This window comes from Galeopterus variegatus, unplaced genomic scaffold (assembly GCF_000696425.1).
Source record: "Galeopterus variegatus unplaced genomic scaffold, G_variegatus-3.0.2 Scaffold1418, whole genome shotgun sequence".
NCBI classification, from domain to species: domain Eukaryota; kingdom Metazoa; phylum Chordata; class Mammalia; order Dermoptera; family Cynocephalidae; genus Galeopterus; species Galeopterus variegatus.
Window position 1 is genome coordinate 260,655 of NW_007727529.1, and position 15,408 is coordinate 276,062.

General features: G+C 41.9%; 1 protein-coding gene across 1 annotated transcript; it reads right to left on the reverse strand.

Annotated features, from left to right (window-relative positions):
• Positions 1-508: 508 nt before the first annotated feature.
• GSTO2 (glutathione S-transferase omega 2) lies at positions 509-5,600 on the reverse strand. Its single transcript, XM_008576887.1, has 3 exons — positions 5,496-5,600; positions 2,139-2,245; positions 509-794 (listed from the first exon to the last, which is right to left on the reverse strand). The coding sequence occupies exons 1-3, from the start codon at positions 5,598-5,600 to the stop codon at positions 635-637; spliced, it is 372 nt and encodes a 123-aa protein (XP_008575109.1). The 3' UTR covers positions 509-634.
• Between the last annotated feature and the right edge of the window lie 9,808 nt (positions 5,601-15,408).

The following is a 15,408-nucleotide window of genomic DNA, read 5'->3' on the forward strand; positions in this document are numbered from 1 at the left end:
TGTGAGACATCCTGAGCCCTGACAGCACCAGTGAAATTCTGACGTAGTTAGTCCAGGGTGATAAATGGGTGTTTCATTTCCTGCTTTGGAATTCTTTCCAGTCACAAGACCCTCGGTATCTCTCAGGCCCGCAGCCAAAGTTTGAACGGGAATGACACTCGGGCACTCCCATGTGGACAGCAGCTTTCTTTTGCCAAATGTGGAGTATTCGGACTTGGAGTGTTTTCTTCTTCCTTCTCCCCCTTCTCAAGCTTCCCTCTCACCATGGAGGTTTTTGGACGGTGTCAATCTGTAGCGATAAACATCAATCATAGGTAGACCCTAAACCCCAGCATCAACACCAGCATGAATAATCTAAGGGTCAAACTGTGCTGAAGGTCAAGGAGCCAGGAGGCACACAGTCTCCCAAAATGTGCTTAGACATGAGCACTGGGCACTTCCTGGAGAACTGCTAGAAGCTACGGGCTATAGGAGTCAGACAAATGATTATCAGAAAGAATACATTTTCTGTTTTCATTTTTATTGGGAAACTCAAAGAAAAGGAACAGAGATGATTGAGCCTCCAGACAATCCCCGATGCAGAGCCACGACATGCTTGGGAGATCCTGGATGGTGAAGGGGTAGACTGTGAGGCTCAGCAACATAATCCAAAGTCAAAGGCAGCAGGGTTGTTCTGGAAATAGAGATTTAAGAAGCACTGGAAGATGGTCTTATCTATGAGAAGAGAGCACACTGTGGGGTCCTGCTTCATGGCTGCTATCCACAGCTGAAGAGCTGGGGTGTGGTTCACACAGCTGCAAGACAGGAGAGAGGTGTCACACGTTACAACAGAGAGCATCAGGAAAAGGGACATGTATGGCCTTTTAGATTCACAAGATACGAAAAACACGTTTTCCGGGGGAATCAAGTAACCTTACTTATCAAGTGAGCATGATCTACTGGAGGAAAATCTCATTTTTGGAATAGCTGCATGTGTTTTTGAATCACAGAAGTTGTTGTTCCTTCTCACAATACAGTGAAATACTTGTGGACTGAAGGCTCTGGGGAAATAAGATGTCCATTCTTCATCATTTACAACAAAAGGAACCCTCCAGAACAAACACTCTTGGGTCATGCTCAGATTTTACTTTAGGGGGTGTGAAAAATAAAAAGACAAGTAGTTTCCAAAACATTTTTTTTGAGTGAATGAAACAATTGTGAAACCTTGAAATAATGGAGCTGACAGGGCCCTTTCAAAGATCAATTAGGAAATTCAGGTCTAGAGTATGTAAAGCAACATGCTCAAGACACTACCACTGGTGAGTGAAAATCCAGGACTGGAGGTGGGGCTTCCTAACCCATGGTTCAGTGCTTTGTCTTTGGAAGAGGCAGGCTTTTGGAATTTTTATGTTTGGAATAGAGTTTAAAATATCCAAATATGTTATATTTTATCTTCCTTCAGAGAGAGCTAAAGTTGGAAGTGCACGAGATGACCCTCAGGTAGACTCCAGCCCGTGCATTAGGAGGGTATAGACACAGTCCTGCTTCAGCAGAACCAGATTTCCAGAAACCAGAAATGGCCTCACCCACCAAGCGGCTGGCTGGGATTAGAGCAGGCACCAGCTTTGTGGGAACAAGGCACGTGTTCTGCCCACGACCCTCCACACCTGTTTGCTCAGCTTTAACTTCCCTACTCTTCCATGGTGTGAGGCTGATGGTTTTGTTTGTATGTTTTAAGGTAAATGAGATGTGACCAAGGTATATGGTGTCTGCTGGGTGACTCAGCAGGACCAGGTGGAGGGCCCACGGAGGCAGCTGCAGCCCAGGCATCAAAACACTGTGACTGTGACCATCACCTGCTTCTACAACCCACGTGTGTTTGGATGGGCTAGTGAAGACAGCAGGCCCTGAAGCTCCATGGCAGACTTTTGGACACAGGGTCTTCTCTGCAGAAGTATAGGGAAAGTGTGAGTCTGCAGTGAGTGGTAGAAGAGCACCAGTGCATTTTTAATAAGTACACCTTGGTGGTCTAAAGCCTGATCTCACTTCTCATACGTCCTGAAACATGTCCTCAGGGGGTTAATAGTGCACAGAACATTTCAACCATTGTTACTCAGTGTGACTCCAGGAATTCTTGACCATATGGTCAAATGTCTTACTCGGATATCCCATATACATCCAGCCTCTCAAACCAGGGCCAGAGGAGGTAATCGATCATGGAAATGCAGTCTCCACCAAAGAAGGTGCTGTTCTGATAGTCAAGAATCTAAAAATGTAAACAGGATAAGAGCTAGTTAATTTACATATCTGCTGACATATCTTCAGACACTAAGTATAAATAACAAATGAATTCCCAAAAAGGGAGAACTAAGACTTCGATTCTCCTTCCTATTTGTTAGGAGAATGTTTCTTCCCTTTTCCTGAGGTTTCCTCCACCTCCTTTAGGGTCACACTCCTGGCCACACTCAGTCCCCTCCCTTCCTCCCTTCAGCACCAGAGGAGCAGCGAGTCCATGTAATTGGAGAATTTGGAAAAACAGCCTAGGCAGAGGGAGCCCAGCTCCCCGCTGTGAGCCTGGAACAGGCTCCTTGTGTGCTCAGCTTTCCTCGGATGAGCTCAGCCCCTGGAGACGGGAGGCCCTGCTCAGACCACCGCTGCCCATTACTTGGGGAGAGGGGCTCAGCCTGACGCTGAAGGCCAGCAGTAGGAACCCCACCTGTACAGCTGCTTCATCTATAACAAAGAGGAAAATGTAGTCTCCATCTGTCTTACTCTTGTGACTTATTTCTCAACCGGTTCAAAATGAAGACAGGAAAGAGCAGTGCTATTTCATGGGCTCCCTCAAATCCCAACCTTGCCTCTCCATCATGCTTTCTTTCTCTACCTGAGCTCTTCAAACATCACAGTTGTTGGCCACTCAATTTATCAACTTTTTACATTAAAGTAAAATTTCTCATCCCCAAATGGACAAATCAGTCCAGATAGATAGACTGTAAAGAAAACAGACAAACTCTCGACAGACAGGTAGCCAAAGACTATCCCAAAATAAAAGCACCCAAAAATTTGAAAAAAGCAAAAGTGTTTAGCAGAGGTTATTGTTGGTCCAAAAGTATGGTGCCAATTACCTCGTTAAATCGAACAAACTACTCACTTTGACCAATATAAACAACTAAATAGCTCCCTATGGCTATAGACTAGATTGCTGGGCCCAGGTGAGTTGTGGAAGTAAGCTATGCTGGTGTTCCCATCCTGGGATGTGGGACTCTGGTGAGGCAGAGGGCCACAGTCAAGCCATAAATTAGGGTCCCAGGGCAGGGATGACACTGGCAGCCAGGAGACACTCAGGCTTGCCTCTTCATGTGCCAGGCCAGCTTGCTGACTCAGCTGTGAGGTGGTCTAGGGTGGTAGCTAAGCAGGTGAGCTCTGGAGACAGCAGACCTATAGTGGGCTTCACCTCTGATTCAACATGGGACCCAGGGCAACTTAACCTACCTCCTCCTCCAAGCCTCAGTTTACTTATCTGCAAAGTGATGATAATGTTAGTACCCACCTCAGAGGTTATGGTGAGGAGTAACATAATCATTCATGAAAAACACTCTGGCCCTACTCAGTAGATGTAAGCTCTTGTGAAGAGTAAGAGCAGAGACCACCAAAGGTTGCATTCACAGAAAGCAAACCCATCCCTGACAGAAAAGATCAATGAACTCCTCTTCCCACCACCCCTTCTCAAGGAGAAAAGGAAATCTTGTTGCCCTAAAGTCTAAGTCTTCATACCTCCCAGTGTGATATAGAGGGGTTCCCCAATCATTGTCCTGGAAGTGTGAAAAAAATGTTAGGTGACATCACTTTGTTCAAAGAAGCTAACAGGATGGTACTAAAACAGCAGAATGAAACTTGAAACAGAAGCCATTTTCAGTCATGCATAAATAAGATCTGGTTTAGAGGGGAAAGGAACAAATCATTCAGTTTCTATGAATCCCAGAAGGCGGCAAATTTTCTCTATGTTCGGGAATAAATTACAATTTCCCAAATTCTTACTGCTGACTTTGAAATGTACACCTGCAGCCTGTTATTGGACTTCATGGCACAAATCAGAACCAAATCTAAACCCATCAACTCTGGAACATCTGTATACCTTTTGCTTTTCAGAGCAGAAGTGTTCTTAGAAAAGTCCTTGTCAACACAAATCACATATAGACATTTAATGGAACCCCTGTTGGGTCCTTTGGTGAAGTGATGAGATAATTTTGAAAATGAATAACTGCTTAGTAATTGATATTTGTTTAGTATTTTTAAAGTTTTCCATTTACTCAAAATAGGAGTATGCCTTTAAATATATATGATCTTATAGATGCCAACAATTTTATATAAACACTTGTAAAGTAATCCAGGCCTTACTGAGGTACTCGGCACAAGAAAAGGTCAAGATGAGCATGTGGATGAAATGAATCAACTCTCCTTCCACAGCCCTTCCCTCTCAAAATGCACACACACAGTCCCTAAGATTTTCTTAGAGCCACATGGGATGTGGGACCCCGACATCAAACTACTTGGAGTTCTTGATACAGCTGCAGATTCTTGAGACCTGCCCCAAACAGGCATTTCTCCACCAATTTCACACAGGGCAAGTCTAAAATTTCCAATAAAAAAGCTATCTTCCCATAAACTAGCACAAAGTGCTGACGCCTTCTCAGGCACATCCCAATCACATAGGAAAACATCCTGGCCAGGCCTCCTTGGAGGTCTGTTGAAGTCTTTAAGACCCTCAGCAGGAGAGCTCCCTTCCAGGCAAACCTGGTACCTTCCAGACATGTAAAATTACTTTTCCCCTTAGAATCCTACAGCATCAGTATTGGAAGGGCCCTGGGACTCAACTAGTGTGACACTGTCATTTTACCACTTATTTGTACCATGCTCATTACACAAAGGATTAGCGGTGCAGTGTAAAAAATGTATGCAACAACACATTAAATAGGAAAAATAATAAAATGCTAAGATCAGGGAAAATAAAAGCTGAAACAGAAGGTCAAAACCAGGAGGGAAAACAATCCCAAGACATCAAGTCATGGGTCCTACAGAGTTCTTAAATAAAGCTTTGCACTTGACTCCAGTTTCCTGGCAGGCAACACGAAGAGGTAAACATGCTGCAGCTGATTCTTGTCTCCCACATGGAAGTACAGGGCATCCTCACCTTACAGAGGAGGAAACCTGGTTCCAGGGAGGTAAAGGGGCTCTCTGGTTAGTGCCAGAACTAGGACAAAACACCATTCTCCTAATTCCCAGACTCATGGCAACCTTGCGTCATTCAGTTTCAAATATGTGTTCATGAGCACTCTAATCACAGAAGTTACCCCAAGTCTCTTGTGAATTCTTTGCTACGTAACAGCAGAAAAGCTCTGAACCAGCACACTCTACAGCCAATGACTGGCCCATCTCTCAGCTTCCCTGTGAGAATTCCCTCTCAGTCTTACTCTTTCTCACTGTCTGAATCAGGAGCTCATGCCAAAGCACCTAACTGGCTGGCAGAGACGAGGTATGCCAACATAGCCATGGTGAAAGCGCTTGTCAAAATCCTCACCAACCTGTTTCACTCCATTGAAGAGCAGGTCTTCGGGCAACATTACTAAAATAGTTCTTTTCTGTTCTCAGTTTAAACTAAGTCTCTCTCATTTACAGTCAACTAGCTACTCTGAAAAAAATTTAGGATAGAGCCAGAGGTAAAATAAACTGACAGTCTTCACTTCCAATGTCTTATCTTTCCTAAGTGTTTTATCTTCAGAAATGCAATGAGAAGTTGACCTGCGATCTCGATCCACATAGCAGTGGTTACATTAATATCCAACGTCATTTTAAAGAACTCTGTGTTGAATTCTTTTGGTCTCCCACCTGATCATATATCACACACGATGATACCGGCCATTCTTAATGCTCAGTAGTTTCCCCCACATTGGAATATCTCACTTTCAGAACTGTTGTCCTTGGTATCACCAAGCAAGGCAAAATAGCCTGCTTAGAAGGTGCTTTTCTTCAAAGGTCCCAGATATCCCCTATAAGACTTCCACAAATGAACAGAGGAGGAAACTGAGGCTCTAGCTTCTAGCCCTCAGATTTTCTGAAAGCATTAACACATCCTCAATTCAGGCTTAAGAGTTAAAGAGGTTTACTGAATCTTTAGGACCCTCAATAGCAGAGCTCCCTTCTAATGCAAACATGATTCCTTCCAGACATGTAAAATTCCTCTCCCCTTTAGAATCCTAAATATTTTGTGTGAGATACTTTGTGAAAAGGCGTTTGATGTTCTGGAATATTAGGAAAATCTCTTTTTAACTTTTCTGTTCTCCAGTTCGCTGCAAAATAAGATTGCGAACTCAATGAGGCGTCATGAGTGAGCCATGCAGATGAAGAAGGAGGGACTATCGGGTTTGACGATTTCCAACCCCTGAGCGTGAAAAGCCGGGCTGGATGGAAGGGCCCCTCTTCCTCTGCGAGGGCCTCTCGGGCGCCCCCAGAGGGACGAAAGGAGAAAGGCAGCATTTTGAGGTAGAAGCGCGCAGGGCTCCCCCTGGTGGCCATCAGTGGGGAGGAGCCCTGGCCATGGCTCCCCGAGAAGGTTCCACAGGAGGAAAAAGAAATCTGTTGTTTTTGTGAGAGAAACAAGAAGATCATAAAGAGAAGCGGACTCCAGACTTCTTCAAACCAGGCATTCTAAAAAGCTAAAAAAAAAAAAGCTCCAGTCTAAGGTGTTGGACTGTCAGGTTCAGCCTCAATAATTGAGCTTCCAGCGTTGATGCGGCTTCCTTCGTTTACACTGTCACTTACACCACTGCCAAGACATCCCCCGCTTCCCATCCCAAACTGTGTGGCAGCTGCAAGCAGGGGCTGCTGTACTTGCTGGCGGAGGAAGACGATGCTTTTCTTGATGGAAACAGATCTTTTTTTTTTTTTTTTTCTTTTTTTTTTTTTTGTCTTTTTTCGTGACCGGCTACGGATTGCAACCCTCAGTGTCGCGCCCGTACTGGACCGGGATGGCAACGGGATCGCAACCCTCTGTGTCGCACCCGCCCCTCGCTCAGCCAGTGAGCGGGAACCGGTCTGTATGTGGGATCCGACCCCTCAGCGGGAGCGCCCCCACGCTCACAAGTGGCGCACTGTAGCAGTGCGCCACCTGCCGGCCAGAGTTTCTGCTTCTTAAGATCTGTTTCCGGCCGGCCAGGTGGCGCACTGCTACAGTGCGCCACTTGTGAGCGTGGGGGCGCTCCCGCTGAGGGGTCGGATCCCACATACAGACCGGTTCCCGCTCACTGGCTGAGGGAGGGGCGGGTGCGACACAGAGGGTTGCGATCCCGTTGCCATCCCGGTCCAGTACGGGCGCGACACTGAGGGTTGCAATCCGTTGCCGGACACGAAAAAAGACAAAAAAAGGAAAAATAAAAAAAAATTAAAAAAATAAAAAGAAGCAGAAACTCGCTCCCCACCCTTCCCTCCCCCGAAAAAGACACACAACCATTTGCCAGTATGTCAGCAACATGGGCCCTTGACCAGAAGCCGCAGAAAAGTACTCAATCCCAGGACAGAAACCCTTTGAGTTCATAAAAGGTAAGTGGAGGTTCTCAAGATTTCAAATTTCAGGTCTGAGCTAACGATTGATGAACCAATTTCCTGTAAAACAAACCTGGGGTATAGCACAAAGGTAGGGTATAGCTGAGACCATGTTCTCCTCTAGGAATAAATAGGTAGAACATGCCCCTTCTGCTGCTCAGCATTTATGACCTGGACTCTCCTATGCAGATGAAGAATACAACTTGTCAACATTTGGGGGTTAAAAGACCACTCTGAAAATTCTATGCTGGAATCCTTTTAATGGGCTTAATTCTTTTGTTCAAAATATATTTGTAAGATAATGGGGGGTGGGGGAAGCTAGTAGGGTAATGCTTAACCAGTCAAATATCTATAAGTGATGGATGGTGGATGAAAGTATAAATGAATATTTATTCAACCTCTGAAGGGGGAGAGGACTTCCTATGAATAAAAGCAGTGGAAGAAATCGCAACAGAAAAGGCTTACAGCATAATATTTTTAAATGTTATACTTGTATACGTACAAAAAAGATAAGCTAAATTAAAAGTTAAAAGAAAACAAAAATTAGTTTTAAAAACAGTCAGATATCATTTATATATAAGGAACTCTTTAAGAGGAACTTCTACAAATCAAGGAAAATCATTAAGACCCTCCATAGGCAAATGGGCAAAGCCCCTGAACAGACAGTTTTCTCAAGACCAAACACAGAGATGGCATACTTTGGGGAAAACCTTCCACTTCGCTAGCAATCAAAGTACACATTAAACCAACAATGATACATTACTGTTTATCTCCAAAACAAGCAAATATCTTTTTGAATGAAATTTCCCAACAGTGAAAAGGAGATAGTGCAAAGGGCATTTTCATACTTCGCTGGTAAGGGATTAACAGCACGAGCCTTTTGGGAAGCAACTTACTAATATACAGCCCCAGCCTCCCAAGTGTTCATACTTTTACATCTGGTAACTCCATTCCTGAGAGTCCAGCCTGAAGGCATAGTCTAAACTAGAGAAAATGCTTTCTGTGCAAAGAAGCTGCTATTCCCTGCAGCACCATTCAAAATGGTAAAGGATTGGAAACCATCCAGACACCCCTAATTAGTGTGCTGGGTAAATAACTTTATGGTTTATATACGGGGCAAATTATACAAACATTAAAAGTGATTTTTTTTCCACTTTTCTTTCCCACCCCAGTTTTAATCAACTCCTGGAGGAAATGGTTAATGGACTTCTGCGGTCAGCACCCAAGGACGTGTTCGCTTGGTGAACTCGCAAACGAGTTAACCAAGAAATGTCAAGGATTGCAAACAATCCTTGAGAACGCTTGAAGTTGTGAGAACACTTTCTTGGGATGTTCCCAGGAGGCGCATTATAGATAATCAAGTGCTTGAGAAGGGAGGTAACAGCCTTCTGCTCTTGAGAAAAGTATAACAGAATTTATGCATTAATGCTTATCTTGCATGCACAAGCTTGCTAAATGTAATAAAAGCTGTAACAGCATCTGGGTCGGTGCTACTTGCCTGAGAGAGCAGTAGCCCCCTGCTCTTCACATGCATCTCGTCTGCAGTGTCTTCCTTCGTGTCTCCGATCATTTTAATCAACAACTCCCTTCACGGTAGTAGCAACTATAGGAGTTTGATATGCATCTCACCAGATATTTTTCTAGGCATTCATTTACATGTGTATACACACACATACATAGTTAAATTTTCTTCTACTAAAATGGGATCATACCATCTATATTTCTATGTAATTCACTTAAATATTTCTAGGCAATCTTTTCATGTCAGTACACATAAATCTACCTCATTCATTTTTAACTGCCCTACAGAACTCCAAAGATAAATATAATTTCTTTAACCATTCCCCACCTAATGGATCTTAAGGTTTCTGACTTTTCATCTTCACAAATAATCCTGCTCTAATAAACACACTTACACATATAAATAAGCATTTATAAAGTTCATAAAAATATGGGGAAAATCTTTATATCATAATGGTAACCAAGTTTTATACACAGCACAATTTCAACTAAATAAAAATATCATAGCAGAAAAGGACAGTAAAAAAAAAAAGTCCCAAGATAATAACAGTCATTATTTCTGGGTAATGGGATTATGGATTTTTTTTGTTGTTGGTTTCTAAATTTTTCCTGTATTTTCCAAATTCTCTCTAATGAACAAGTATTGCTTTATAATTACAGAAGAGTAAAATTAATTTTTTAATAATAAGAATAATTATTACTCTATTATGTACATGATGGGAGAGGGTATAGCCTATTAAAAGAAATACAGCAAATACTAATTTACCTAGAAAGCAGCCATCAGAATTGGACAATGAATTAAGTTGCTAAACTAGTGACAGCACTAAAAAGCTCAATTAGTCATCCTGAGTCAGGGATAACCAGTTTAGTGTAGAAGAACAGTGGTTAAAACTAAAATGTCGGGGCCGGCCTGGTGGCGCATGCTACAGTGCACCGCTTGGGAGTGCGGCGACGCTCCCGCCGAGGGTTCGGATCCCACATACAGACCGGTTCCCGCTCACTGGCTGAGCGAGGTGCGGGCGCAACACCAAGGGTTGCGGTCCCGTTGCCGGTCCCGGTCTGGTACGGGCGCGACACTGAGGGTTGCAATCCGATGCCGGACACGAAAAAAGACAAAAAGGAAAAAAAAAAAACAAAACTAAAATGTCATGTTAGTAGACATGTTAGATTATCTAGCAAATTTAAGAGAATTGACAACATACATCCACACAAAAACTTGTACACAATATATAGCAGCATTATTCATAATAGCCGAAAAGTGGAAACAACCCAAATGTCCATTAACTGATGGGTAGATAAACAAAGTGTGGTGTATCCATACAATGGAATATTATTCAGCCATAAAAATGAATGAAGAATGAACCTTGAAAACATTATGGTAAGTGAAAGAAGTTCATGAAAGGCTGCATATTGTGATTCCATTTATATGAAATGTCTAGAATAAGTAAATCCATAGAGACAGAAAGTAGATTAGTCATTGCCTATGGCTGGGAGGATTGGGAAGAAATGGGAAATGAAAGTTAATGAGTAAGGGGTTTCTTTAAGGTTGATAAAAGGTTCCAAAATTAGATAGTGGTGATGGCTGCACAACTCTGTGAATATACTAAAAACCACTGAATTGTACACTGGAAAAGGGTGAACTTTATGGTATATAAATTATGTCTCAATAAAGCTGCTATAAAAATAGCTAGTAACAATGAATTTAGTTTGTTATAAATTGGTTAAAAAAAATCAATTTTGCTTGTAAATAGTTTGCTATATATAAAAGTCTACAGAAAATTCTTTTCAGTGAAGAATGATCCAGGTATAAACTTTCTTTCCTTCCTGTCCTGGTGATTTCAAAGAATAAACAGTTAAACAATATATAAATGATTTTACCGTGGAAATTAATAAAAATTAAGAAAGAACAACAGCAAAACTTAATCTAATTGGGACAAAATGTCTTTTTTGGAGAGAAGAAAGGACAGATTAAAAATTAAGATTATGGGTGGAATTTAGAATCAAGAAAGTATTTAACTACAGATGCTCCTGGGTGATACACACACAATTTATGCAAATTTAACTCATGCAAACTGCTACGCATAAGGTATGTAATCAAATTGGCAATGTGAGACACTTTGCATGGAATTGTCAGGTAAAGTACTACAAAGTAGGTCGATGAATGCCAAAAAGCAAAAGCATAATGTGTCCTGTGGCCACCGGAAGACAAAGACTTCAGTTGCTGGGCAGATTCTCACTCCCTCAGTGCTATTTTTGGGTTGTTAATGTTATCCTTTCCTCATTCCCCTTTGTTAGGTTCTGTTAATGACTGGCAAAGAGCCAGGCAATAGCCAGAATCTAGAACCAATTCATAAGTGGAGGAACACTGAATTCGAGCAAAATTCCAAAGCATCAAAAAAATCGGCTGAATCCTATCTTTCACTGCACTTGAAATTGATGTGACTAATGCTATAATGAAAATATTTTCAATGAAGGCACTGGCCAAAAAAAGCCACTGAAAGGTCCTGCCACATTCAAATCCACAAAGATAAAACAAAACTGAACTCAAGTGTTATTTTGAAATGGAAAAGTCAATAACAACATAAAAAAAGAATAAAGCTAAAAAATGTGTGCTGCTTAGATTAATTAGTCAGTAAAGGCTAGAAAATCTGTTTGAATATATAAAATATGATTAGACAGGGCATCCCGATAGTTTTAAAATTCATGCCAGTGTTCAGAACAGGAAAGCAAGTGGGAAGGCTGCTGGTTCGATAATAAAAGCAGCAGTAATATAGCTCAAAGAATTGTTCAAAATATAGAAAAATGTGGTTATATAACAAGCACAATAAATCTTTAATTTTGATGAAATTGGATTTCTTAAGAAAAAAAATTTTTAATTTAAAAATCAGAGCACTTATTTCAAAAAAAGAAAGTGTCAGAATTTAAGGCTGCAAAAGGTAAACAGAGCCTTTTGCTCAGGGATAACATGGCAGATTACACATTGAAATTTTGGTTTGCTTATCACTCAGAAAGACCATGTGTATTTAATACATTTTCTGCTCACACAAAATCCTGACTGTGCAAAACCATGCAAAAGAGTTGTGTTAAGTCAGAGGATCATCACTACTGGAGTCATTCTGACCTGTTTCAATTTCACTAGAATCTCCTAGAGTCAACATATTAGTTCTTAGAGGAATGGACCGTAAGTTCACTGGTCATGTTTTCAGATTTCAATATTGCTTACATTGTAGTTACAATTCTTGCTAACATTTTATGGGACAAAACCCACAATCAAACCTGTTGGGACATGCTGATACTCAGTGGTTCTTAAATAGCATCCATGAGAGCTACCTAAACCTGGGCTGGTTAACAACAGGTATTTCTGGGGCTCCATAACTGACAAGAAAGTGAACTGTGTTATCCAGTGATGTGCTAGGACCAGCCAACTGCCCACATCTCTTCCAAATGAGTTTGGAAATGTCACATTAGTAGCTGAAAATAAGCTTTGGTGGAAGTATTTACACCAATGAAATCAGCAAATGCTACAAATCAGGGCCTTTTCTTTTTCCTTTTTTTCAGAGAAAATTGGTTGTTAAACATTTATCACCACACCACTGATAACATTCCTAATCTCACTGGTTTAAGTTCCTCGCCAGTAAAACCATTCCAAAGTCTAGTACAGCCCACATATTGCCCACATATTACTCCCCTACGCTGTTTCCACATGAATATCCCATCAGCACCAAACTGAACAAACTGTGTCCCCCCTCCAACTCTCTCTCACTGAAAAGCACCACATTTAATGGCCACAAACTTGAAAACCATCCCCAGTAACTCCTACTCTTTCACCAGATTCCATCTTATCTCAGTCCCTTAAAACTTCCCCAATCAAATCCCTGTCTCCAACCTCTTTAGTGTGGTCTTCTTTGTCCCTCTCCTGTCCCTGCTATTGGCCCTCTCCCCCATCCTCCACACTGTTGCTGGGCTGGACATTTTAAAAGCATGAAGGAACACACCACTCTCTTGTCTGATGGCCCTTGTCTTACTCCCCATCAACTCTGGCATAAAGTGCAAATTCCTTGGCACAGCGGGAAAGGCCTTTTAGCATCTGACTCTGGTCCACCCTCCACAGTCACCTCTTACCCATAACTCCCTCATGCCACCACCTCTCACTGCTTCTTGTTTGCTGCACATACCGTTTCTCTCCCCTGTGCCTGTAATTCATCCTCAGAGTCAATAAAGACTTCACCCACCCCCAGCACAAGCTTTCTCTTATGCCTGTCTCCAGCCTAGTGCTCAGCACACCTAGGTTTTCAATAATTTAACAGTCTATCTCCTCCTCTAGGCCTTGAGTCCCCTGGAGGTCTTTAATTTTTGTATTCCTAGCACCTAGTTCAGAGCCTACACAGGGAGGCCACTCTGATTTGCAGAGTAGGACTAGTAACATTTACTTGAGCAGGTTGTTGGAAAGATTAAATGAGATGGTGCACACAAAGTCCCTGGCGCACAGTGCAGGGCACAAAGTTCTCCTTCACCTGCCCTGGGAAAGAGCCCCAATGAAAAAGAACTGTGCCCTGTGGCTCCATCGTAGTATTATGCATTTATTTAGCAATGTGTAATTTAGAAAGTTCATCCATCATCCAAAGGCAGAGTAGGAGGCAGACCAATCAAAATGGGTTTTCAAGTTACTGTGTCTTTGAATTCAAAGGGTTTTTTTCCCAGCTCCTTTCCCTGGTCTAGCATTTATTTATCTGTTAGAAGTTAATCAGGCATAATAGGATCAATTCAGCTGATCTTGAAAATAAAGACTTTAAAAATTCTCTATTCATAAGAGTTCTCAAACTTCTTTTATTTATTTATATATATTTTTTAATTGACATGTATTAATTGTACATATTTATGAAGTACAAGAGTTATATTTCAATATATGTATACAATGTTTGATGATCAAATCAGGGTACTTAGCATATTCATCACTGCAAAAATTTATCGTTTCTTTATAATGAGAACAGTTGAGCTGTCTTTTAGCCATTTGAGAACACACAATAAATTATTAATTGTAGGTGCCTAGCACTACTGTATACCACTAGAACTTATTCTTCCTATTTAGCTGTAATTTTGTATCCATTAACCCCTCCCTTCCTTCCCTTTTCAGCCTGTAGTAACTACAGTTCTACTTCCTACTTTAAAAAGTTCACCTTTTGGGCCGGCCCGGTGGCGCACTGGATAGTGCGCCGCTTGGGAAGCGTGGCGGCGCTCCCGCCCGAGGGTTCGGATCCCACATACAGACCGGTTCCCGCTCACTGGCTGAGCGAGGCGTGGGGGCAACACCGAGGGTTGCAATCCCGTTGCCGGTCCCCGGTCCGGTACGGGGGCAACACTGAGGGTTGCGAACCGTTGCCAGACACGGAAAAAGACAAAAGACAAAAAAAAAGTTCACCTTTTTTTTTTAGCTCCCACATGTGAGTGACAATATATGGTATTTATCTTTTTGTGCCTGATTTATTTCACTTAATGTGATGTCCTCCAGGCTCACCCATATGCCGCAAACAACAGGATTTCATTCTTTTTCATGGTTAAGTAGTATTACATCATGTGTATATACACCAAATTTTCTTTATCCATTCATCTGTCAGTGGACACCTAGGTTGATTTCATATCTTGACTAATGTGAATAGTGCTGCAGTAAGCATGGGTGTACAGATATTTCTTGGGTATGCTAATTTCCTTTCTTTTGGATAAATACCCAGCAGTGAGATTGCTGGATCATATTCATTCTATTTTTAGTTTCAAACTTTTTGTCAAAGCGAATAGTTGCCCTCCCTTTGCAAATGCTATCTTGTTAGATGTTGTGTTAAACATAGTGGTTGAAGGCAGTGCTGTTTGAGGTGAATCAGAATCTGGAAGCATCCACCAGGCCTCCCCTTGCTGGATGGTTCCTGTGCAGAACTCTGCAGTAAAATACTCCCTTGTTTTATACATGGGAAACCAAGGCCCAGAGAGATCCAGAACCTTGCCCAAAGTTCTAGAATCCAGTAAAGCCAAGACTAAGATGCAAGACTCTCTACCACATCATACTGCCTCCTCAGGGTCAAGGCCACAATCTGTGGCCTCAGGAAAAAAGATTGACATTTACTACACATGACTATTACTCAGTCATAAATACTGCAACTGTACAAATCTAAGATAGGCTACTGGGTGTGTAAATAAATATAATATGCTTCCATTTGATAAATGTCAAAGGGAAGAGTATTAATAATCAGCTTTCCCGTAAGGGGATAAAAATAGCATTCTCTGGCTACCAACAGAAAAACAGCCCACCCATAAAGA